General features: G+C 32.6%; 1 protein-coding gene and 1 non-coding gene across 8 annotated transcripts; both read right to left on the bottom strand.

Annotated features, from left to right (window-relative positions):
• Window positions 1-9,870: 9,870 nt before the first annotated feature.
• Window positions 9,871-16,757, bottom strand: LOC107856812. Of its 5 annotated transcripts, none has more exons than XR_001670667.2 (4): window positions 15,670-16,757; window positions 14,896-15,049; window positions 14,370-14,469; window positions 9,871-10,006 (listed from the first exon to the last, which is right to left on the bottom strand). It is a non-coding gene; the product is annotated as an uncharacterized LOC107856812 (transcript). The 5 variants fall into 5 exon arrangements; XR_001670675.2 differs by lacking the exon at window positions 15,670-16,757 and adding an exon at window positions 15,184-15,574; XR_001670677.2 differs by lacking the exon at window positions 15,670-16,757 and adding an exon at window positions 15,143-15,574.
• A 4,731-nt stretch (window positions 16,758-21,488) lies between these two features.
• LOC124885114 (pentatricopeptide repeat-containing protein At2g21090-like) lies at window positions 21,489-23,527 on the bottom strand. 3 transcript variants are annotated; one of them, XM_016701780.2, is made up of 2 exons: window positions 22,454-23,527; window positions 21,489-22,269 (listed from the first exon to the last, which is right to left on the bottom strand). In XM_016701780.2, exons 1-2 carry the CDS (start codon window positions 23,151-23,153, stop codon window positions 22,130-22,132), a joined length of 840 nt encoding a protein of 279 aa, XP_016557266.2. In that variant the 5' UTR covers window positions 23,154-23,527; the 3' UTR covers window positions 21,489-22,129. The 3 variants fall into 3 exon arrangements, with proteins under 3 accessions (XP_016557266.2, XP_047250491.1, XP_047250492.1); XM_047394535.1 differs by having other exon boundaries at window positions 21,489-22,272; XM_047394536.1 differs by having other exon boundaries at window positions 21,489-22,301.
• Window positions 23,528-27,757: the final 4,230 nt, after the last annotated feature.

Below are 27,757 nucleotides of genomic sequence, written 5' to 3' on the forward strand. Positions count from 1 at the left end.
AATGACATCATTTATGTATCCTTCGCTTTTCAAGTACTCACTTAGGCGATTATACCACATACGCCCTGATTGTTTTAGACCGTACAACGATCTTAGTAATCTGATTGAATATAATTCTCGAAACTTTGAACTATATGCTTCAGGCATTTTTAATCATACTGGTATTCTTATGTAAATATCGTTATCAAGTGAACCATAAAGATAACCTGTAACCACATTCATTAGATGAATTTTAAAATTTTCGTGTACAGCTAGACCGATGAGGTATTGAAATGTTATTGCATCCATAACAGGTGAATATGTTTCTTCATAGTCTACACCGAGTCTTTAAGAGAATCCTTGTGCAACAAGGCGTGCCTTGTATCTTACAATTTTATTTTTCTCATTTCTTTTACGTACGAAGACCCATTTATAGCCGACTGGTTTTACACCATTTGGGGTTTGGACTACAGGTACAAAAACCTCCCGTTTAGCAAGTGAGTTCAATTCAGATTGAATCGCCTCTTGCCATTTTGGCTAATGTTTTCTTTGTCGGCATTCCTCGACAGATAGAGGTTCAAGGTTCTCATTGTCTTGCATGATATTTAGTGCGACATTATATGAAAAAATATTATCCACAGTAATTTTCCATCGATCTAAATTTACCTATTCACTAGTAGAACTTATTGAAAGTTCTTTATTCACTTGAGTCTCGGGATCACTGATTTCTTTATGAATATCAGGATTAATCAGATTTTGAGTCTCTTCATGAGAATCTTTTATAATATTATATTTATCAACTTTTGCGCTCTTTTTTCTAGGATTTTTATCCATTGAACCCAAAGGCTTACTACGCTTTAGGCGTGTTTGGGATTCAGAAGGTATTACATTTGAAGATGGTTCTTTTAAAACTTCAATTCGGACAGGCACATTCGCTGCAGGGATATGTGACTTGGTTATCCTTTTCAAATCAGTAAATGCATTTGGCATTTGATTTGCTAATTTCTGTAAGTGAATGATCTTTCGAATCTCACTTTCAGATGTGGGGGTACGTGAATCAAAATGAGATAATGATGAAACTTTTCATGCAATTTCTCTTTTAAGTTCACGTTTTTCTCCCCCTAATTGTGGGGAATTTGTTTCATCAAATCGATAATCTGCAAATCGAGTAGTAAATAAATCTCACGTCAATGGTTCAAGGTGGCGAATTATAGAGAGTGACTCAAACCCAACATATATTCCTAACCTTCTTTGGGGGCACATCTTAGTGCGCTGAGGTAGTGCTACTAGCATATATACAACACATTCAAACATTCATAGATGGAAAATATTCGGCTCATGACCCAGGACCAATTGTAATGGGGAGTACTTATTATAATGAGTTGACCTGAGACGAACAAGTGATGTTTCATGTAAGATAGCATGACCCCAAACAGTAGTGGGCAATTTCATTTTCATAAGTATTGGTCTTACTATCAATTGTAGGCGCTTAATAAATGACTCAGCAAGGCCATTTTGAGTATGAACATGAGCAATAAGATGTTCAACTCTTATCCCAACTGACATACAATAATTATCAAAAGCTTGGGATATAAATTCTCCAGCATTATCGAGGTGAATACCCTTAATGGGATAATCTGGGAATCGCACCATTAATCGTATTATTTATGCCAATAATTTCGCAAACGTCAGGTTGCGAGATGAAAAGAGGCACACATGCGACCATCTTGAAGATGCGTCTATTAGGACCATAAAATATCTAAATGTCCCAGTAGGTAGGTGAATAGACCCACATATATCCCAATGTACACGTTCTAGAAATTGAGGGGATTCGATGCTAACTTTCAGTGGCGATGACCTAGTTATTAGTTTGCCTTGATAACAAGCAGCACATGAAAATTCATTTGTTGTAAGAATCTTCAGGTTCTTTAACGGATGCCCTTTTGAATTTTCAATAATTCGTCTCATCATTATTGAGCCAGGATGGCCTATTCGATCATGCCAAAGTGCAAATGTATTTAGATCGATAAACTTCTAGTTTATGATAGAGTGTGCTTTAATTGTTCAAGAGGAGTATCCATATTCTTCAAAATAAAAATATAAACCAAATAAACATTATAACATTACTAGCACATAACATATTATATAAATTTTATTTATATATAAGATTAGTAAATGACAGATAAGTAAACTAATACAACCTTAATAGAAAATTAACATAATCAGATTATTTCATAATTATCACCTACAGGGTGATTTACATGTTCTTCAAAAATTGCAAAGAAATCTGAAACTTCCAATCCATGGGCTCAACGTTATCTTCAGGGAGGAAGTTTGTTTCAACATTTTTTTCTGCTTTCTTAAGGGACGCCTGATAAAGTTTTACCAAATGTTTTGGCGTCCGACAGGTACGCAAACAGTGCCCCTTTCCTCCACATTGATAATATTTACTTTCTGAGTTCGTCCTTGGCGCTGCTTCACGAGCTTCCCTCCTCTTTTTGCACTGCTAGTTCTGAGAGTTATTGTTTATTACAAGGCGATCATCCTGATTAAAATACCTTCCACGACCATGACTGGGGTCAAGACTTCTTTCACGCCTAGTTGGACAAAAATTTACAGCATTCACTTTTGGGAATGGAGCAGTACCAACAGGTCGACTTTCATGATTTCTCATTAAAAGGTCATTATGTTTTTCAGCAACAAGAAAATGATAAATCAATTCAGAATATTTTTTACAACCCATTTCTCGGTACTGCTGCTGTAGGAGCAAACTCGAGGCGGAAAAAATAGAGAATGTTTTTTCTAATATGTCGTGGTCTGTTCTATCTTCCCCACATAAATTAAACTGCGATTTAATTCTAAACATCACAGAATTATAATCAGGTATATTTTTAAAATCTTGCAATCTCAGATAGGTCCATTCATGACGAGCTTGTGGAAGAATGGCCATCTTCAGGTGGTCGTATCTTTCTTTTAAATTGTTCCACAATATGAGGAGATCTTTAATCGTGAGGTATTCCATTTTTAAACCTTCATCAAGGTGATGATGAAGAAATATCATGGCTTTGGCCTTATCTTGATTTGATGCCTTATTGTCATTTTTATGGTGTATGCCAGACCCATTGCATTTAAATGTATTTCGGCATCTAGTGCCCATGACGTATAAGTTTTGCCCGATATATCTAGCGCACTAAATTCCCGTTTGAAAATATTAGATATTATTTAAGAAAATTAAATACTAACTTTTATTACCTATATTTGTTCGAAATAGTAGCGACTCGTGTTGATAGCGTGATAAATAATCAAAGCAAAATATTAAATTTAATAGTGAAACACTGACAGAGAAAAAATTAAGATAGTAGTAGTTTTTTTCTTGTTTCTCATTACTCATCTATGTACAATGGAGGGTTATATAGAGAGAGAGACAAATTACAAACTTCTACACTAAGTCAATGGAAAAGCTTATTTTACAAGAATGCTTTTGTGTATCTTGTTTTACAAGATTGCCTTGTGTATCTTGTTTTACAAGAATTTCTTGATGCATTCACATGGACATTCATAACATATTATTTAATATCCAACAGTTTTTTATTTATTGATAGAGATGATTTTTTTAAATAATGGTAGAGATGAACTTCTTTGTTGTTAAAGTTTTTGATTATATGATATATAGTGAATCAAAATCTCATCTTCGTTGTTGAAGTTATTTATTTATTAGTATAAATTACGAGATTTTGAATGTAATTTTATGATATATAAATTCTTATTTATATTATAAATTGATTAAGTTTTATCAAATAATATAAATTGTACTTTTTATTTTTTAAATAATGGAGGAGATAAATTTTATTTTAAAAAATAAATTTTTGAATTTATTATTTTATCTTTTATTTAATATTATTGATTAATAATTTTAAAAAATAATTAATGAAGATATTATGACATGCCATTGATTTTGGAGATGTGGATATGACATGAAACTTTTTAAAGGAGAGTGAGCCACACGCATTACCAAAAGGGTTTAAAATATGGATCGAAAAATTTAAATGATAAAGAACTAAGTAAAAGTGTTCATTTTACAAACAGAAACAAGTACAAGGGTGCACAAGACTATTTCGCCAATTATATATAAGTTAGAGGATGAATACATATACAAGCCTCTCAACTATTCGATTTTTTTCGTATAGGCACCTCAATTAGGCATGTACCTATTGAAATCTTTACTCCTTCACAAATAGTTCAATTAAGCACAATTTTCTGATGTGGCAAAAATTGTAAAATGCGTGCAATGCACACTCTAATGATGTGGCAAAGTGACAAATTAAATAACGAAATGTGGCATTTTAACTTAAAACAATCATAAAAATATTTTTCTAGTATAATTAAATCTAAATTTTTTTAAAGAAAAATCATTAATACCCCCCCCCCCCAACCACCACCATCACCACCACTGCAACTTACTCGATCCTTCCTTCCCTTTCAAATAACCCTTTCTCCATTTTTGAGCACAGAAAAATAAAAAAAAAATGATATCTTCTTCTTCTTCACTTATCTCTAAATTTTCTTTCTTTTTTTATCTACCATTGAAGCACTTCTTTCACTTATCTTTAATTTTTTTATTTTTTTTTTGCTATTTGAAATTCAATAGCATGATGAAAAATAAAAGAATAACACATAAATGATCGAAAATGGGTGGATAAACACCGATAATGTAAGGAGAAAGAAATTAAAATTTTTGGTTGGTTGAAATTCAATCGATGTTAAAATATTTTTTTCAAATCCATTCCTCACCAATACTTAATTGTATAAAATTTTCTCAAATTTTTAAATTCATTTTGTCAAAAATTCAATCCCAGAGATATATATATATATTTTTTGCATATGTTTTCTAATTTTTCACACTCATTTCATCATTAATTTAATCTCTAGAATATAAATTTGCAATTTCTAAGAGATTTATTAAGTTATTAGATGAAGGTAGATTATAAGTATATGATGATGAAGAGGTGGTAAGTGGTGGCAGGGAGAGAAAGGGAGATGAAAAAGAAAAATGAAGCAGAACAATTGAGTTTATAAAGAAGAAAAAAGGAAGAAATTATAGTTTAAAAATAAAAAATTACGAGAAAGGAGAGAATTAAGAAAAATAAAAAAGACAGAGATTTAAGTAAAAGAAAAAAACTAAAATTTAATATTTCATGCTCCTAAATTGCGTGCAGCACACGCACTATGCCATATCAATGCCATTTAAAGAATTGTGCTTAATTAAAATTATTTGTGAAAGAATAAAAGATTCAACAAGTACATGGGTTAATTGAGGTACTTATATGAAAAAAAAATAGAATAGTTGATGGGCCGTATATGTATTCAGCCAAAGTTAGATGTGGAGTAAATAACTTTAATGGTCACTCAACTTTGAATTTTTATTCTAGAAAGTCACTTAACTTTGAACTTTACTCAGAAAGTCATTCAACTTTAGATATTTTACTCAGAAAGTCACCCAACTCATTTTATTATTTTTTAAAACTAATTTTTGCTTATGTGAAAATTTTTTTAATAACAAAATTCTGAAAAATATAAAATATCCATTTAATGACCTTTTTACCCTTTCTTTCATTCCCTTTCTTTTATTTGATACCTACATTTAAATGCTTAATTGGATTATCTACCTTTTGGTAAAAGACATGGAAATATTTTTTTTGTTTCAGTTTATATGAATCATATTGTTATTACTGCATACAGTCATGTTATGTAATTCCGTATAACAAGTCCGTTAAGCTAATATTATTTTTTTGTATTAAGTAATACTACAAATGTGGAATTACCTGGTCCACCTGTGTATTAAAATTCTTATTCTGTGATTTTTAAAATATATCATGGTAAAATTAAATTCGTAATATGGTCAGTTATAACTCTTTGAAATACTTTGGATAAATTTATAAAAGCATTTAAAGCACCTACACGAACAAAACAATTACTAACTACAAATACTTCAAACTTTTTATATATATTTTTTTAAATTTTATGTAAAGCAATAGAATAATTAAAAGAAAAACTTAGCTTCAATGTGAAGATTGAAGACTTCTTGTTTTTGTCACCATTTAATTAATCAAATGAAAGAAAGGGTAAATATAGATATCAAATGAAAGAAAGGATAAAAATAATGTGACAATTGAAATATAATAAACAACAAACTATGATAGTATCACAAGCAGGGACCATCATACTATGACTAGTCAACGACGAACACCAACAAGTCTAAACCTTATAGATGTAAGATAATACTCCTACACGACTGATCTTCTACCCTCGAGATGCAAGACAAAAATTGATGTTGAAATTTAGTATAGATTCATAAATAAATGTTGATTTCAAATCATAACTGAAAACTGGGGTCTCAACACCTATTGACAAGTATATATTAAAAATAGGATTGAAATTCGTGAATTTATAGGATCAGAAGTTGAATACGTACATTATGCGCGTATTTATATCAATGAGTACAATATATTTTTAAAATAGTTATTTTAACTATTGATAAAGAGAACATAAAACATTTACTTATTTATTAAAAGAAGATTAATAAATAAATTTATAGTCGATTTTAAAAATCTAAATAATAGGAAAATTAACATAGAAAAGTGTACTATTATTTACATACATAATTCAAATAAGAAAAATATCTTGACCGGGTAAATTTCTATTATTAGGACGTCTGACATAATTTAAATAAAATCATACAATAATAAAAAATGAAGTTGGTTTTATAATCTTAAATATTAAGACTATAGTTAAATTATAATTTTCTCTAATATGTTTTTCTTTTGGAGGGTAAAAAAGTTGTCGGCATATGGTGTTAGAAGTTTCGTACTTCTATAATCAAAGAAAGCAGACTGAAAGAAAGGATAAAAGGGTCATTAAATGGATATTTTATATTTTTCAGAATTTTGTTATTAAAAAAAAAATTTTACATAAGCAAAAATTAGTTAAAAAAATGATAAAATAGGTTGGGTGACTTTTTGAGTAAAACATTTAAATTAAGTGACTTTTTAAGTAAAATTCAAAGTTAGGTGATTTTCTGAAATAAAAATTTAAAATTGAGTGATGGATTAAGATGTGTTTGTGGTAGGTATGATGTGGATATTGCAATGCAGAGTGATCACCTTATCCTTATCTGTTTTGGATATTCAGCCAATCAATGTTGGGTTAGGTTCTTCTATGAGCTGTTGAGTCTTGACACCTGGACCAACAACATTATGCGTCGATTGACAGTGTACTGATGAACGTTTATCATCCCTCCATTAATTAATAGTTTCTCCCAGTCATGTCCTTAATTGAGTCAAATAAGTCCTTGTTTCACACAGAGCCTAACAAAACATTAGTAATTTTGAAGCAAAAAAAACATATTGCCGAAATTTCCGCTCAACAAACTATGGCGACTATCAGGATTTATGGCTAAGCATTGATGAACCAATAGGATTTCTAGCAAAATTCAATGAATCAATAAGATCTCAACCTAAATTTTGATGATTTGACGGGATTTTCAATCACAAACAATGATAATAATAGGTATTCATCAAAATTTATGATCGAATATTGTTAAACAAAGTCTCATGACTGAAATCATGACGTCAGGATTTCTAATTAAAATTATGATCACAATAACTTGTTGTTAAGAAAATTCTGCTCAGTTCAAATAAATATTCTTAGGGGTCGTTTGATTTGAAGTATAAAAAATTCAAGGAATAAGTTATTCCGGAATAAAATAAAAAATCACTTAATCCCTTATTTGATTGGAAAGATTAATCCAACCGGAATAACTTATCCCCCATTTTTGGGAGAACTTATCTCATATATATAATAAAATAATTTTGATATTAATTATCTCAGAATAACAATGCCGTGTTCAGATTAATGGCTCAGACCCAGGTCAGCCCATGTGACGTCCTCATAATTTGGCTAACGTTTATGGGCAATAGCCAATAATTATCGATTGAGCCATAAAGTTTCTACTATATATCAACCACTTAGGGTTAATTTAGTAGAATGTATAAAAACAATATAAAATATAATGTAATAATAATATTTATATTAATAATATTTGTATTAATTATTTTTGTATTTTTTTTATATAGTGGTGATTTGATGTATTAAAACGGGTAACTTACATAAATTTTAAATTTTTAATTGGTTTTAACATTTTTTTTCATAATTTTGTTTAAGGTTTAAGTCATCGATAGACACTTAAAGTTATTTCGAAAATTCACTTAGACTTCTCAATTAAAACTTGTACCTATTAATTCTCTAACCCATTCGAGTTTTGATCCAATCAGATCTATTTTTAGCTAATAAGTAAAAGATATAAAGTGTGTAACACACCACGTGACATGGCAAAAATAATCAATAAAATGATGACATGTGGCAAATAGGTCCAAATCTAACTATAAAAATGAAGTTTCAAATTTAAAAATAAAATTTATTCTCAATTCTTAATAATTCAAAAAAAATAACTTGAAAAGGTAAATCCTCATCCACCCTCATTTTTAATAAGTTCTGTGGGTTTCTATTTTATTTTGAGTAGTGATATTTGCTCGACTGTGGTTGGAAATGGAGATGACAAACGCCTGTTAATTTTTACATTTCGATATTCGAAAATCATTTTTGAATTCTGATTTTGGAGAATAATGTTATCATTTGCATTTGCTGGGAAAACGATGATGACGGGAAGGGTGGGGGTTGACGACGAACTCGGGGGTAGGGTGAGGACAACGACGAACAGAGGGGTTGGGGGTTGACGACGAACTTGGAGATGGGGTGAGGACGATGATGAAGGGGGGTGCGGGGTTCCTTTTCTTTTCTTTTTTTTAAATTTAAGAAATTATAATAATTAAAAATTATATTAATAAAATAATTTGATGTGCCTGATAGGTACAAACCTTAGTTGAGGGGTCTAACTGAATTTTCGAAACTACTTTAAGTGTCAGTCGATGACTTAAGCCTTTATTTAATTACAAGATATCCCAGATTTTGATAATTGTAATACATATTTTTAACGTTGATACATATGCATTGTGATACATTTGTAATTTAGTGGTTAGTTAAATAAGGAAGTAACTAATTTTCAATTACTAAAGGGAGTAAAATTAGGCACAAATCGTGGTATAAATACATCTGATTTCAGATGTATCATCATAATGTATCATAATGAAACACTTGGTAAAATTACTCAATAACCATTAAAAATTTAATCTTGCACCAAAATAAATAGTTTACATATGTTAAATGTATAAAATATTTATAAATAATGCAAAAATATGAATCGTTATCACAAAGTATCTGTCATATGCATCAACAATATTCCAACAAATGTATCATATTGGTAATGTATATATTTTTGATAACTGATTAACAACATCAATACATATTTTTTATACTATTATATCAGTGTTACACATGTCGTTTCTCACATAGTAAAATGTATCAATGGTGCACGCATAAAATGTATTACGAAATTAAATAAAATACCATATGTATCAATTGAAAGATATCCAACCCGAATGAGAGTGGTGAAACCATTAAATGACCAAAAAACATATGCATCAACCTTAAAATTATGATAAGAGTACACAAGTTCTTGATTAACAATTTTTATATGTAGTAAATACATTTATTTGATACATATGATTGATACATATGTATATGTCTTGATACTTATGATTGATACATATAATCCACCACCACCATCACCGTCACCTTGGCTACCCCACCCCTCCATCGTTCGTCCTCACCACCACCACCACTTTGGTCATTCTCGTCAGAAATCTAACAGCTGATTGTTCAATTTATTTATGGTTGATACATATAATCCACCACCACCACCACCCTCCGTCGTTCGTCCGCACCATCATAGCATCTTGGCTAACCGCCCCTTCCATCGTTCGGCCTCATCACCATCATCACTTTGGTCGTTCTTGTCGGAAATCTAACAACTGATTGTTCAATTTCTCCTTTTTTCCTTAATAGGTATTGACTTAAAAGTTGAAAAAAAAAATTCAAAATTGATAAAAAGATCAAAAAAATAATGAAATTGGTGAAGAAGTTGCAGTAGAGATGAAAGTTATATCAATTGATGATAATTTGGGAGAGACTTTAGGGGATGGAATTTTTGGAAAAATAAATGAATTGCATGCATTAATTGTGGAGTAAAAATAGGATGGAGTTTTTATTCATATGTATCTAGCGTAAAATATTAGTTTTGTATAGTTTTGCCTTTAACTAATGTAAAGGTTATCTGTCATCCATTTGTTTGTCCAAAGTCCAAACCAAAAAAGTCATGGCTAATGGCTATTGCGTTCATTATTCTATTGCTGTTGTTATTTTCAAATATTCATATATTGTTGGAGGTCTTTTCAGGGGCACAAATAGTCCCATCGATCGAGTTGTTAATGGAATATGGGCTGCTTTCAAACCTGTACACCGAGCTTGATGGGTGTTGACCATTTTTTTAACTATTCATACAATAGCTTAGGACTAATGTCCATTTTTCTGAAGCATGAAAAACTTTATGCTTAGTGGTATATATAAAGGATCAATATAGATACACACTTGTACATGTTAAGCTTTCACCATGGAAACTGACATTGAGCTTCTTCAACGTCTAAGAGAAAAAAATGGAAAGTATATTTTTTCATTCCAGAAAAATCTATTAGGGAATGTACAATCAGTGATATATATAGTACTAATTAACTTCTAATACCTAATTGTGGTATTGTAGCTAATCTATTAATTACACCACTAACTAACTGTGAACTACAACCGACTTTCAGGGAGGATGTGTTCCCATTTAAGCACAATCCTCAGAAAATTTCTCAGCGCTTGAGACCTCAACCAACATGTCCACAACCAATAGCTGGACCTTATGATCCTTTTATTGTAGTCACTGATGATATAGGATCTCATATTCCATCTGCAGCTTTTCCTCAAGCAAGCAACACTACATCAACAAAACTGGTGGTTCTTCCTGAAGTTCCTACTCCTGTGGTATCATCTGGTTCTTCACCAAGTAGAGATTTGCTAGTGGAGTCGTTCCACCTGTTCATGAGAGTCATGTTGGGACTAGAAAGCCATCCAAAGCCTCAAAGACGCCAACTTGGTTGAATGACTTCATTCACAGGTCTTCTAAACCATCATCATCTATATCTACTTACCCTTTGTCCAATTATATGTCTTATGCTGCTTGTCGGATTCCTATTATCATACACTTTACAATTTTTCTGCTATTAAAAAGTCAGAGTCTTATGAAGAAGCACTGCATCATTCTGTATGGGTAAATGCTATGAATCAAGAATTACAGGCCCTTAGTGATAATCAAACTTGGGGTTTAATTCCCCTTTCTTTCGATAAGAGGGCCATTGGGTGCAAGTGGGTGTTCAAAACCAAATTTAATGCTCAAGGCCTAGTGGAGAGATACAAGGTCAAACTAGTAGCTAAAGGTTACACTCAACAAGAGGGTCTTGACTATCATGAGACTTTTTCTCCTATAGTTAAGATGGTCACAGTAAGGGCAATTTTTTCTCTTGCAGCTATGCACAATTGGAGATTGCACCAGATGGATGTTTTCAATGCATTCCTTTGGAGGGATTTGATAGAATATGTCTATATGTCTCCGCCCTCACCCCCCAGTCTTTTAATCAAGGGGGAGCAACCTTTAGTTTGCAAACTAAAGAAATCACTTTAAAACGTGAAACAAGCCTAAAAAACATGGAACTTGAAACTTAATGAATCTCTCATTACCTCAGGTTTTGTACAGAGTCATCATGACTATTCCCTTTTTGAAGACCACTGGTGCAGACTTGGTTCTAATTCTTGTTTATGTTGATGATTTGTTGATCACTGGTTCTTCCTCCTCTATGATTCAGGAAGCTAGGCTCTTACTACAGCATCATTTCAAGATCAAGGATTTGGGGAGATAAAGCTCTTCCTTGGTCTTGAAATTGCTAGAAATCCACTAGGTATTTTGGTATGTCAGAGGAAATTTGCCTTGGATTTGATTGTTGATGTGGGGTTAGCAAGTTCAAAACCTGCTAGCACATATTTGGAGCAGAATCAAAGGTTGATTAGTGCAGAATTTGATCAAGGTTGTGAAACAAATTCATCAGATACATTGCTCATAGATCCCATAGGTTACCAGAAGCTAGTTGGAAAGTTGTTGTATTTGACAATGACTATGCCAGACATTAGTTTTGTTGTCCAAAACTTGAGTCAGTTCATGCATAGTCCAAAGAAATCCCACATGGAGGCAGCCATGAGGGTGGTAAGGTATTTGAAGACTGTACTAGGACTTGGTACTATGTTGTCATTAGAAGCTTCATGACATTTGTCAGTTTACTGTGATGCTGATTGGGATACTTGTCTAATGAGTAAGAGGTCAGTGAGTGGTTTTCTTGTGAAGTTGGGAGGATCACTCATCTCTTGAAAATCCAAGAAGCAAAATACCATATCTGGGAGCTTGGCTGAAGCTGAATATAGAAGTATGGCTAATGCAGTAGCAGAAATAGTGTGGTTGGTTAGCTTGTTTAAGGAATTGGGAACAGAATTGAGCTTACTAGTGAAGCTGTATTATGATAGCAAAGCAACACTTCAAATTGTTGCAAATCTAATAGACCATGAACAGACTAAACACATAGAAATCAACTGTCATTTCGATAGGGAAAAGATTCAAGATAGTCTGGTACACACTCAACACATATCCACTACAATGCAGCTGGCAGACATGCTTACAAAGAGCTTAGGAAAGGCATAACATGAATTCTTATTGGGCAAACTCGGAATGTTCAACCTATTTCTATTACATAGTTTGAGGGAGAGTATTAAAGGTATCACGTGAGAAGCATGTGCTAAAGACAGTTGTATGTGAGTTCTAACCAAGCAGATGTAATTTCTCTATGTAATTGAAAAACTCGCACACGATTAACTTTGTCAAAACCCTCTCTCAAACCTTCCCAGACAAAATGCAAAGGACTATTGCATTACATGTATCCCAGTGCTCCTGCAATTCCTTCTGAAACGAATGCCTCGTTCAAGTACTAAGTACAAAACCTAATTTTGTCTTCACCTGAAGTGCGATACACATCGATCTCCTCCACAAGCTGTAGTTCTCAGAACCTGTGAGCTAGACTGGAACCAAGACAGAACCAAAAGTATTCGATGGAATCACAAATAATGGATGAGTATTATCAATTTTGATTTCCACCATGGCTGAAATGCAAGTGAAAGACGGAAGGAAGAAATTGCACTATTCCGAAAAAAAATAGTTCGAAGCTTAATCTATGGCTCTGATACCATGTTAAGCTTTCACCATGGAAATTGACATTGAGCTTCTTCAATGTCTAAGAGAGAAAAAAATGGAAAGTGTATTTTTTCATTTCAGAAAAATCTATTAGGGAATGTACAATTAGTGATATATATAGTACTAACTAAATTCTTATACCTAATTGTGGTATTGCAACTAATCTATCAATTACACCACTAACTAACTGTGAATTACAATTGCTTGGTGACAGCTCACATACAGCTCACATACAGCTGTCCTTAGCACATGCTTCTCACGTGATACCTTTAATAGTACATAAGGTATTATTTTAGTTAGTTTCTCTTCAGTCAAGATTACTGGTTCTCGAGAAACTTTAAACCTTGAGATAAGTCAATGTTGTTCAAAGTAAAACGTTTGATCAAATGGCATGCCATTAAAGAATGTCATGACAGATGTTAAAAATAAGTCGAACTGAAGAATATTGGCTTTCAATAAATTTGTAATTTTTGTCGTTTGGACCGAAAAAGTAAGGGAAAACAACTCCGTTAGCTCTAAAAGATTAAAACAACACACCAAGATGTATAAAGATTTACCAAATGGATTGATTATACTTTTGGGCCGCGGCCTACTTCATTTATTTAAATTTGATGAGGGATGTTAGAACTTAATGTGTCAAAGACGAGAAAATAAAAAATAACATGATATTGAATTAAAGAAACAGTAAGAATAAAGTTTATGATTGGAGGACAGTCTCCTAGACAGTTGATTAAATGGTCGGTATCAATGGCCAAAAGGCTCACTTTCAGATCATAACAAAATGATGAGATGAATAACCATTAGAAGGGAACCAACATGTCATGAACCACTGCCAGTTCTCCGAAATCAGCATTGTAGATTTTGTAGGAGGTAAAGAGAAATGGACTAGGGGAGCAACATTTAAGGATTGCCTACAAATAACTTCTTTTTTTCCCCTTTTCAATCGATGCTTGACTGGGAACAAACAGTTAACAGGGACAGTTTATGGAAACATAACATAACCATTTGGTGCCTTAATTCCTCCAACTATATTTAAATTACTTACCTCAGCAAATGGTCCCTCATGCCTTGGAAAATCCTCATCTGAAATCCCAAAGAACCTATTTTTTTCCTCGGTTTAAAGAGAATCTATCAGGCGATATTTGCTGCAATCGAAGAACGATAATTAAAAGTTGATGGAACAACTGCAGTTGCATGTCTCAAAGCGATGTTACTAGAAGTAAACTACTAGTATTAAATAGCTTAAGCTTCAGCAAATTGTCCCTTATTTGTTACAGAATCCTCATATCAAGTCTCTAAGATCTGAATTTGCCTCGCTTAAAGAGATTTACATTTGAAAAGTGAATATTAAAAGTGAAACTTTGTAATTGCATGTCCCGAAGGTAAGTTACTACAAGTAGCAAGTGAACTACACAATAGATATTCCCTCTCAAATTTAAATGCAACGGCCAGAGGAAAGATGGTTCGGCATCAGGATCAACAAAGCTGGGTATTAACAAGGTACAAGTGGTACAACAACCAGAATTTCAGAAATTGTCATAGTAAAAATTCAAATAGAGATAGCAGTATACCTCAGAGCTGTCTTGTGCCACACCATATCTTCTGAATATTCTTGCGCTTGATTTTTTATTAGTCCGTCAGCTTATCCCAGCTTCTTAATACTGTTGTAGTGAACTTTGAGCAGACTGGGTTTGCGCTTCACTGAAAGGATGCAGATATAGTAACCTGCGAGCAATAGCAACATCAGAGACAGAATTAACATATACTGAATAATAGGAATTGTCATATTTAGGCAATAACAACATTAAGAATTTTAACTGGATCATGATTTAGGAGAAGTAATAGGCATGGCATCAAACCATTTTGCCCTTGAGAAACATTTGGATGCTGGAAACGGGATCTTTAAATAAAGAGAATCTAGTGTGATAAGACTGATAAGACTGCTGATAATGTAACTTAGTTCCTTAGTTTTAAATAAGATAGAAGCAGTTATCTATTAGTAGTTGTTAGTAGTTATCTATTAGTAGTTGTTAGTAATTATCTGTAGTAGTTATCCACAGCAGTAACGGCTTATTTCTGAGTTTAAATAGGCGATTAGAATCTGGTAGAGTTCTTAAGAAAGAAGAAAAATATTATTGTTATATTTATATCTGGAGATTTGTCCACTCCATACGGACTTGGTTATTGGTTAATAAAGCGTTTAAGATCCTTGCACTTTATTTAACCAGTAATATTTCCTTCTCTATCTCTTGTGCATCCTAGTTTCTATCACAGTGGTCCATAAGAAAATGAATGGTTGTGATAGCTAACAGGTCCACTTAAAAGAGCAGTCATATTTTCCTTACCAAAATGAAAAGCATTAAATCAAGGCACATAAGGATCACCTGTGCACCGCAGAGATGGATACCTGCATGTTAATGATGGATCTATCAGCTATTATTTCCACAATATATTCTTGTATGCAGAATCTATATAACAGAACAAGAACTTCATCCAGTTCAAGTTTATAAACAAGAACACAATGGAGTATATCAATACTCTCAACATAAGATCAAAATGATCTTTCCAAGAGGTGTATTTATTTTTTCAGAAATAATAGATGAAGTAGAAATAAATAAGGCCAAGTCATCGAATTCACAGAGTTTCCTTAAGGAAATAATTCCCCTTACTGTACCCGAGGTTGTGGAATTTTTTCTCCCAGGATAAAATGGCCTTCAATCCGACTATAGCAGTACCTTAAATAGGCGGATTCTACGAACGCACTGAACGATTTAATGATCACACATAATAGTTTTTTCAAGATAAGAAGAAAAGTTTATAATCTGAAATTTCTGTAATTTCTATTTCAAACCTGTGGATGAAAACCAGGTTATTTATAGCCACAAGATGCCTCTTTAGAAAGGAGGCAATGGTTCACTCCAAAGGTTGCACCTTTGCTGTAAGTTCATATCTGTTCTTCAAAGATTGCATCCTTTCCTGAACAGTCATATCTTTCCATGAATCAATGTGTCTTTTGCTAAATGGTTGCATCTGTTTGTTCAACCAGTGCATCAGTTCAGTTAAAAAGCAGAAAACAGTCCATCAGTTCTGAAGCAATGCAACATTTCCGAAGCAATGCAACCGTTCTGCGTCACTGTTCATGCAAAATAGTAGCATCAGTTCCTGCGTCATTGTTACTGCAAACATATATACATACGTAAATGGAGGATTAAACACAGAAAATATTTACTGCGTTTTCTCTTGGCATTGTTCGAAATTCAAATAAAGTTTGTCCAAAAAGATAGATCTCATAGATCGATCATTTTCCAAATCCAAATCCAAATCCAAAGTCGAGCGAGCGACGACGACGGCGCGAGACATCTTTATTTTCTTGCCTCTCTTATCCATGTGGAAGTGTGTTTCACAATATAAACACTTTAAAGTTCTCTTCTTCCACCAATGTGGGAGAAAGAGTAAACTTTCCAGTTTTGAGTACACTTTCCATTTTGGTGTAAACTCTATTTTTCTCTTTCACTTGATTTCTCCATTTTCCCTTCAACACACATATAGAACCCAACAATCCCCCACATGAATGGGAATGGCTATTTTTCGTAAAACTTTTACGCACAAGTATGTGATCATCAAGCAAAGACTGATTGCGTCTGGATAAGTGGGTTTTCCTTTGAACTTTCCGTAGTGAACATGCATCGGATGCACTCGGTCAATCGATAGATTTGATATCTTTAAACCGTCGAGCTTTAATATACACCTAGACAACACATGTCATACAACCAGTCTTTTACCGTTTATGGTTCTTACGATTTTATTCTTTTCAACCATAAACACGTACCGATTTCATGAGAGCTTAGAGAATAGGCCTTTACTAACATTCTCTTTGAAGCGGTTTCCACTTCACCCTCGCATAGGTGATTTCTAAACGTTCAATCCTGTATATTAAACTATTTGGTCAAATCTGCCAAATTTATATAATCATTAAAAGACTTTTCACCTTAAGGCTTATCCTAGTTTACTATACATTGTCTACATCATGAGAATGGGTTGGGTAATTGACAATGTTGAATCTGTCAGACACAACTTTGTTTGATCTCCTTGAACCTAGCTCTTGGGATCTCCAGTCTGCTAGGTAGAGTTACCGCCATGCTGACTTGTCCTAGGCCTTAAACCCATTCCCTTGGATGCCCTTTCTACTCCTTCTCTAGATAGACCTTTTGTAAGTAGATCCGACACATTATCCTTTGACTTTACATAGTCTACAGTGATAATTTCACTAGAGAGAAGTTCTCTAACGGTATTATGTCTTCGTCTTATATGATGAGATTTACCGTTGTACATCATTCTCCCTGCCCTACCTATTGCCGCTTGGCTATCACAGTGTATATATACTGGTGCCACTGGCTTGGGCCAATACGAAATATCTTCCAAGAAATTCCGGAGCCATTCTGCTTCTTCACCGGCTTTATCTAATGAAATAAATTCAAATTCCATTGTAGAGCGAGCATTACACATATGTTTGGATGATTTCCAAGAGACTGCTCCTCCACCGATAGTAAATATATATCCACTTCTGGATTTTACTTCGTTTGATCCGGTGATCCAATTTGCATCACTATATCCGGCGATATACTATTGAATTGATGATTATTTATGTTTATGGCTCAATTTGGTTTAATGGATTGGTTGGAAGGATAAATGAATCCAAACTTGATATTGGAGGATGTTGTATAAATATGCATGGCATGTGAATGTAATTGGAGTATAAGAGGGTTAAAGTAACACCCTTTATGGTGTAATTAAGGCTTACTACTTAACCACTAGTTTGGTGAATTCAAATAATTGAATTGTGACGTTTGGTTGCTAATACTAGATTGCTATATATGTTCATTGTAGATAAGTAATCCGAAAAGATGGGAAGTCCATTTGGGACTAGTATTGAAGGTTGACAGTCAGGTATGTAAAGCATACTCTATACCATATCTTTGGCATGAAAGTGAACAATTGTTCTATTAAGAAAGTTTCCAAAGTTATTCAATAACATGTGGTCCATAATGGTTTTGTATGATGTCCTACGTTATCAATGAACTTGTTTTCACCCTACAAGATGTCAAGACATTCCAATACTTACTTGTTTTCCAAATCTTACATGTTTATTGCACTAATGAATGTCAGAAGGTATCCGGTTACTCAAACAAGATCCATGTGCTATTAATGACTCCAAAACGTTTCATTGATATACCAATAAGTTCCTACTTCCTTGTTATGGCATTGATGACTCCAAAACACTTCATTGATGTGCCAATGAGTTCTTAATTCATTGTTACTGCATTGATGGTTTATTTATATGTCTCTTATTGATGTATCATTATTTCAAAGTATCAAAAATACGGTGGCGACCGAAATAACAATCTCAAAGATTAATTGAACTAAGTCATGGAAGTTCTCCCTTATCGGGTGGTATCCCAGGGACATAAGCCTATCATGGGTCAATCCCTATTTATGTGTTTATGGGTGGTATCCCAGGGGCATAAGCCTATCATGGGTCGATCCCAGTTGATATGTACTGGAGGCAGCCTAATGGTCACAGTACAGTACATGATGATTACAAAGATGATAAGAATGAAGGTAAAGTGATTGAATAAATACAATGTACAGGTTGTCACAAGTTCTAGTAAGTGTGGTCCACTCCTATTACGATTTATTCACTTGTTTCTGATTTCTATTGAGCTCCTATATCATATGTGATTATCTACAGCTTTACATACTCAGTACATATTTCGTACTGACGTCCCCCACGGGGGACCTGCATTTCATGCTGCAGGCACAGGTACCTCAGCTCGTACACCGCATAAGTAGGAGCCAGGATATCCAGCTGCTTTTGGTGATCTCCAGTTTGCCTCGGGGCTTTCCGTGTCATATCCAGTCACTTTTGGTATTGTATAGAAGTTAGTTATATGGAGGGGTGTGTCCCGACCTTAGTTAAACTCTGTGTATTGTCTAGAGGCTTTATAGACCTAATGTACAGTCAAGGTAGTATTTTGTTAATAGACGTGATGGCTCCAACGGCCAAGTATTATATATACATATATATGTGTGCTCGAGCTTATACAGGTGATTATTTCCTTTTATATGCGACATGATGCTGTCTGAATTTCGGGTTGTCATAGAGGTATGCATGGGAAGTATAAGGTTATGAGCTGGTTCTCCCGGGTCTCCTCGGTTGCGGGTGCCGGTCCGCCCCAATAGGATTTGAGGTGTGACAACTACTCCATTCTGTTAAGGAGTATAGGGTGTCGTTAGTTGATGCTCGATTCCTGCTTCATTACAAAAGTTGTTGAACTTTTCTGAAGTATATTCGGTTCCATTATCTGTTCTTATCACCTGAATTTTGCAACCATTCTGATTTTCCACAAAAGCCTTAAATTTCCAAAATACATCAGCGACCTCAGATTTAAAATTCAGAAAATAAATCCAAAAATATCTGGAACAATCATCAATAAAGGCAATGTAGTACTTACTACCATTTAAAGATGGTGTTTTCTGAGGTCCGCCTACATCTGTATGAATAAGTTGTAGTTTATTCTTTGCCCTCCATGATGAATTCTGAAAAGAAAGCCTTATTTGCTTCCCATACTGACAAGCTTCACAAGCAGGCAAATTTTTCTCAAGGCTCGAGAGACCTTCTGCGAGTTAATTTTCTTTCATGAAGAGTATCTCATCATGATGATAGTCTTTGTGCCACAACTTTGAATCATTTTCCAACCGGACAACTGTTGCTTGTTCCTCATCTAATAGATTCAAGGAAAAACTCCTTCTTCTCATCTTGACCTTGAACATCTCCATATTATCAGAATCCTTGATGACACATGCTTTTTCTTCAAACGACACTTTGAAACTGTTTTCAAGTAGTTGTCCAACACTTAAGAGGTTTTGATCAAGATCAGGAACAAAGGAAACATCAGTTAAAAGTTTCAAACCTGTAGGACTTTGAATTGCAACTGTTCCTTTGCCTTTTGCATCAGGATATTCTCCATTTCCAATTTTGACTTTGGAAATAATAGATATATCTAGATCTTTAAAGAGCTCTTGATCACTGGTCATGTGATTTGTACATCCACTATCAATCAACCAATTTTCAAAAGTGATTTTGCTAGCAAAACAAGTTGCTACAAACAATTACTCTCCTTCCTATTGATTTACAACAGCCTTGGCTTCTTCTTGTTGCGTTTGTGACTTCCATCCCTCTCCAAAAGGCCCAGTTGACCACATTTGTTGCACTTGACATCTGGTCTCCACCAACATTTCTATTGAGAGTGATTTGTCTTTTTGCAATGAGGGCAGGGTGGATTACTTCCTCCTTGATTGTTGTAATTATTGTCATGCCTTTGCTTCTGGTTCATTTTATTTTCCTCGTATGACTTGTTCTGTGATTTAGCTTGAAAAGCCTTCAACAAAACCTTCTTTCCTCATTATTCTCCTTTGCTCCAATGCCTGCAAAGCATTAACAAGTTCTGCCAAGGTAATGCTTGACAGATCCTTAGAATTCTTTAAAGAAGAGATTGTGGCTTCATATTTCTCAGGAAGTGTGACAAGAATTTTTTGAACAATTCTTTCATCAGTAAAATCCTTACCAAATAATCTCACCTTGTTGGATAAGTCAAGTAGCTGATCTGCATAATCTTTTATGGTTTCAAATTCTTTCATTCTCTTCATTTCGAATTCCCGAATCAGATTCATCACTTGCATATTTTGAACTCTTTCGTTTCCTTGGTATTCATTTTCAAGATACTCCCAAATTTCTACAGCGGACTTCATTTGTATAATTCTGGTAAGAATTGAAGCAGATACCGCAGAGAAAAGGCATGCTTTGGCTTTGACTTTCCTTGTCTTTCTCTCCTTGTGATGTCTCATCTGATTCACTGTTGGATTATCTCCAAGAGGAGTTACTTCATAGTCCTCTTCTACTGCTTCCCATAGATCCAATGCTTCAAGATGAACCGTCATTCTAATTGCCCAAGCTTGATAGTTCTCACCATTGAAGATGGGTGGAATTAGAAAGCTTGTTTAAGAATTCATTTTCTATAAACTATTTAAGATAACAGTTTAAAGAAAGAACAGAACTTAATCTATATAAAAAAAAAAAACAGAACTTGAACTAAGAAGAGAAAGAGCAGAAAAGCTTTATTATATTTCATTACTTATTGGAATGATCACTGCCACATTTATACATAAAATCATAACTGAAAAAACTTAATTAAAGGAGTAAAATAAGCTATCATATCTCTGACATTATTGCCTAAAGATTAACAGTTGTTATAAAATCAGGTTCTGCATGATTACAGCCTTATTTACCTAAACTTAATCCAACTTTAAAGCTGTATTTTGAATTACAGCAACTAGTACAGCTAATCTCCAGCTTTTGAGGCACTACCACAGAGGTGGATACCCGCATGTTAATGATGGATCTATCTGCTTCTCGTAACATCAACTTCTCTGAAACTTCAGGCAACAAAGAATGTATAATAGTGCCTAACATCTCATGGTCATGTTTCTACCTTTAAGATAGTGATATCTGGAAAAGTAAAATTTTTCCCTCGCTTTTCTCTTTTCCAGAAATTTCATCATAACAGATTTGCACCAGAGATCATATTTAATTGTTAAATTAGATAGGTTTGTACATGGTTACAACCTCTTTCAATGATGTCAAGAAAATGCATCATCTTCGAGAAAGTATGAGCTTTCAATATGAAGTACGTATCCAGCATCCTTCATTGGATCTATGAGTTTAAGTAGCAACTCTTTTATTTCTTCTTACAGACTGTGAGACTTATCTTTAGCGACAAACTTATGTTTGATATTTTTTATCTCAATCCAACTATAAGCTGTTTCCTTCATCAATCCTCTGTTATCCATGTACCTTCGCAGTCTGCGAGTATCATCCCACCTTCCTGCTGCTGCATAAATGTTGGATAACATAATATACCTGGATAACATAATATACTAACACATTATGCAAATCAATTAAACGTGTATATCTAAAAATTTGTCCATGAACCTGCTTCCCCTTTTCTATAAGTGGTATGTCTGCACAAGCACCTAGAACACTAACGTAAGTGGATGCATTGGGTACAATACCTTCTTCCAGCATTTCCTTAAAGACGCACAAAGCCTTATCTCCTTCTCCATTCTGAGTAAATCCCGTGATCAAAGCAGTCCAAGCCACCACATTTCTGACTGGCATGCTATCAAAAAGTGTGCACGCATCCGCCAATCTAGATGCACGTATATAAGCAACCAACATCGAAGTCCAGGAAAATACATCTGTCTCATGCATTCGGCACAAAATTGAATATGAGTACTCTGGTTTCCCACATTTCCCATAAGCATCAATTAGCGCATTACAAACAACAAGATTAAACCTCACACCAACCACAATCGCTAACCCATGCAATTCACGCAACAACTTCAACACCCCCAAACACGCGCAAGCATTTACCACACCAACAACCGTAAACTCATCAATCAAGAAGTCATCCCCATATCTCTTTCCCATTCTTTTGAAACAACCCATCGCTTTTCCTGGAAACCCACAACGAGTCAAACTCGATACAATCGAGTTAGAACTCTCCACATTTGGTTCAGGCATTTCATCAAACACCTTGAAGACTTCTCCAAAAAGGCCCCTTTGATAGTAAGCGGATGATTTCGTATTCCAAGATTGACAATTCTTGTTCGACACTTCATTAAATGCCCGCTGCGCATATTCTAGAGAGCTGCATTTAGAATACATGTCAACCAGTCGATTAGCGAGTAATGTGTTAATGTGTAGTGCCATCTTGATCAATCGCGAGTGTATGAGTTTCCCAAGTTTGAGATCATTAGTTCGAATGGATTTCGAAAGGAGATTCGCAAAGTTTTGTATTGGGTAGGAAGATTTGCTTCACTTGGTTGCATTAAAGCAAAAAGCAAGATTTTTACTAAAATAAACTCGAGTTGGTTGACAATTAAGAAAGGGATTGGACAGAATTTGTTTGGAACTCAAGATTGATTATCAATTAAGCCATATAATGAATGATCTTAACAAAGGTGAAACTCTGCTTAATATTTGATCAAGCTTAATTCGCGCCTGAAATGAGTTTTGAGGTCGTTCCCTCCATAGTTCGATATGATAACCCAATTGAATATAGGCCGTTAGATTGTCATGTCACAAAACAGATCATTCGAGAAAGTATTTATAAAATACTTTTTTTTTTGTAAAAAAAATGCTTTTAGAAAAGAAGTCGTACTTGATAATTTTATTTGGAAAGTGTTTTTAATAAACAATTTGTATTTGGTTAATTTTTTTTCAAGAAATGTTTTTGAAAGGTAAATGACGACACAAGGCATGTATCAACGTATTTTTACCACTAAAATTATTTTATAAAGAGAATTGATTTTTAATATTTATTATAATATTTTTAATTGAAATTTATTTTAATTTAATTAAAAAGTACGTACTATTAAATTGTCAATCAACATTATGAAATGTTCAAGACTATCAACGATATTTTTGATTTAATTAAAAGAAAAAAAAAAGTAAGAAATAAAATAATAATATATAAATTATAAAAAAAAATTTATAATATATCTATGAAGTATAAAATTTTAAAATCAAACTTATAAGATATGTTGATTAATCAATAAGGATTTTTTGATATGTATGTATGTATGTATATATGTATGTATGTATGTATGTGTAAGTGATAGGGATACTAATGTAATCTAATGGTAGTGAACTTTTTGTGTGTGTGCGTGAAAGTAGTACAATTTTAAGCGTATAAGAAAAAAAATATAGTTATTATTACATATATACTGACATGTTTACTAATATTTGCTAAAAATCTCAATTATTCTCAAAATTTCATTAAATCTCAACATTTAGCCTTTGAAGATGCATATAAGTTAAGTTAGATACGTCAAACAAATACATGTATTAGTTAAACTAATTAACATGTTTTAAGGGATTAGTTAAATTAATTAGCATGATTTAAGGGATATAACAGCTAAACAAGCATTAATATAGCAATTAACCTAACTAATTATGGTAAAAACTGAATAATATCTCACGATACGTGATAATTAGTTTGTTATTCCACCATTTTAAACAAGAACCTTTTCATAATCAGTTTTTAGGTTGCAAAAAGTTCATATGTTCTTTCAAAAAGATTCATACGATCTCTTTTTTTTTTATTTGTTGATTTTGTTTCATGAATTGCAATGAAGGTTCATACATTCCTTCAAAAAAAAAAAAATCATAGGACATTTTTTTTTATTATTTGTTGATTCTGTTTCATCAATTGCAATGAATATTTCTGTGTTCTTACGTCATTCTGCCATTTGGATGAACGATATTGTACCATAATCACCAATCCCTTTCGTTGCCGTTGTTCGATATGAAGGGGAACAAGATCAATACAGGTTGCAAAAATAGTAAAGTTAAGATTGGGCAAAATTATAAGAACTAGTGTATTGTTATTTCAGTCATGACATGGTATGCCATTGAGCATTCTTTGCAATTGATATGACAAAAAAGATACGTATCTTATTTATGCGAAAAAAGATCTGACAAAAAAAAATTTATATCTTGTTTAACGTTACAAAAATTTGTATCTTGTTTATTCATTTAACGTAAAATTGATATTTCTATTTTTTTGTTATTTTTAGTATGCTGAGATATATATTTGGTCTAACTAGATACATTTTTCCTTCATCTTGTATCTCTGATTCGGGTTGTGTATATATATGTGTGTGTGTGTGTGTGTCTTGGTGTTTTAGTTTTAATGATATCAACATACCAAAAATACATATTTGGAGTGTTAAAGGTACACATTATGCATGATTGTACATATATGTATCTCTCGTTAATTTTTTCTGTCCGATAAAATACATCTTAATTTTTTAACATATTATCGTTGAAAATACATATAATTAACATGAGATACATTCTACAGATTCTTTAGATAATTTTTTTCCTTAATATTATTCTCATTTTAAAAAAAAAAGAAAGAAGAATAGTGAATAGATACAAACAAATGCTAAATTTCACGTAATATTTTTTGTTGTTTTCGACCTATGAACAAATAGATAAATGACATCAAGAATCTTAATAAAGACACTAACCAAAGAACTCTTTTTTGTCTTTATTGATGATATACTTTATGTAAGGATAATGTAACGCAGTTGTTCGAGTGAATGTTTATTTGTATAGAGTTGTTTAATATTAGGACTTTACTTAAATGAGTGGTGCAGTTGTTTTAAATTAGGAGTCCTTAGCAGTAATGACTTTGGAGTCTTATTCTCCAAAACACTCTTGTATATAAATTAGGTGTATATATATGTATCTCTTGTTATTCCATATTTTTAAACAAAAATTCTTTCAAATTTTGTTTTCAATTATAAACAATGACCTTTTTATTGTTTTTTATTGATTTTGTTTGAAGTAATTGCAATGAATATATCAGTGTTGTTATATCATTCCGACATTTGGATTAACGATATAACATACAAGGGTTAAATAATTCAATCCAAAAAAAATTAAATTAAATTAAATTAAATAATGCGAGATACATATAAATACAACACAGTCTTCATACACTATATGTATCTTAAAGTTTACTAATATGTATCTTTAGTATGGTGATTTGACTTAAACTTAAAAATAAGAGATACATATAAAACTTAAATAGATGACAATAGATACAAGATATTGAAAAAGTATCATGTATGTGTAAATATGTATTTAAGCCTGAAATTACTCAAATCTGAAATAAAAAAAGATACGTAAATTCACAATAACACAGAACTAGTTATACAAAAGATTAAAATGTATATGTTGTTTTACAGAATATGCATCTTTAGTATAAATATTTGAATCAAAATAAAAAAATAGTGTGGGATACATGCAAACCAAACTCGTACACAATATACATCTTTAAATTTACTAACATTATCTTTAATATGTTTATTTCATTAAAACTTAAAAAACAAGAGATACATATAACAACAAAAATAGAGAACAACATATAGAAGAAAATGCTCTGAAGGTCTCCATAGATCTTGAATTTTTATTTTGAGATAAAAATACACAATTTTTTTCCCAGTAACTTAATGATTAAAGAGTATTTCCAAGGTGAGTGTAGTTGGATTTTTTCTTCCTCAAAAAGATATATGACTTTAAATCAATTGATTATTGTATCATCTTTTGTCGGAGATTCCAATTATTTTTTTGCTTCGCTCAGCAAAATATTATTCCATTACAAGGTTTATCCAAAGTACGATAACGGAAAACCAGCCGAAAATAACCTCACCAAGAATAATTTTCTAACTTTACCCATAAATCGAACACAAAAACATCATCATCTTTAACACAAAACTCCAAACAATCAATCGGGTGATCTAAAGGGATATGATGTTTAATTTGATTTTTGAGAAAAAAACATTGAACATAATAAGAAAAAAGCGAAGATGAATTTAGGAAAAAAATTCTTTGATTAAAAAATGTGAAGAAGAAGAAGAAGAAGAAAAAATTGTGGGATAAAATCGCGACAAAAAATTTTGGCGTTAATATAACTATTAATGTAGGAAGAGTTTGTAAAAATAAAATTGAAAAAAAAAATGTTTTAGGATGTATCTTCATTTTTAACCTAAATTAATAAAAGTTGAGATATTTATAGTTTTTTCAAACTGAAAAATTTTTTTAGTAATTTTCAAAATAAAATTGTGCTTTTATGAAATTTTTCCTATTATTAATCGGAAAAAGAGGGAGAGCTATAATGCATGAGATAATGTAATCTGGACCATAAGTGCATTTGGGCCAATGTCGTTGGGCCGACACTCGCACTGAAGTAAATCCATATTCATTGTGGGATGTGCAAATTCAGAGCCCACTTTCATTTTGAACCAAGATTTGCTCTTTCTTTTCCGGGAAATATAACACGTTCCGTCCAGGAAATTGCATGTCATAAATTCAAATATGAGTGGCTTAAATTTTTTATCCAAATAAGAATATCTTTGAAGAATAGTTTTTCTTACTTTCTAATATACTAAAAGTACCATTTTGCCCCTCTACATCTCAACTATATTTTAAAACTTTTCATACTCATTTATCTCTCAAATTTTAATTTTTATTATTTTTACTTTTTGTTTTTTCCTTTAATTTTATTATTCTATGTTTTTATTATTTTCACTTTTTAGTATTTCTTTAATTACATTTTCATGTTTTAATTCATTTGTCTCAACCTTTATTTTTTTCTATTTTTTCTTTTTTCTCAAACATTATCTATTTTTTTTATTTTTTAATTCATTTGCCTTTAACCTTTTTTTTTTTAATCATTTCTCTTTTTTCCCCTCATTTTTCTCAAACGTTATTTTTATTTTTTCCTTTCACTTTTTATTTTCTCA

Source organism: Capsicum annuum, chromosome 8 (assembly GCF_002878395.1).
Source record: "Capsicum annuum cultivar UCD-10X-F1 chromosome 8, UCD10Xv1.1, whole genome shotgun sequence".
Classification (NCBI taxonomy): Eukaryota; Viridiplantae; Streptophyta; class Magnoliopsida; order Solanales; family Solanaceae; genus Capsicum; species Capsicum annuum.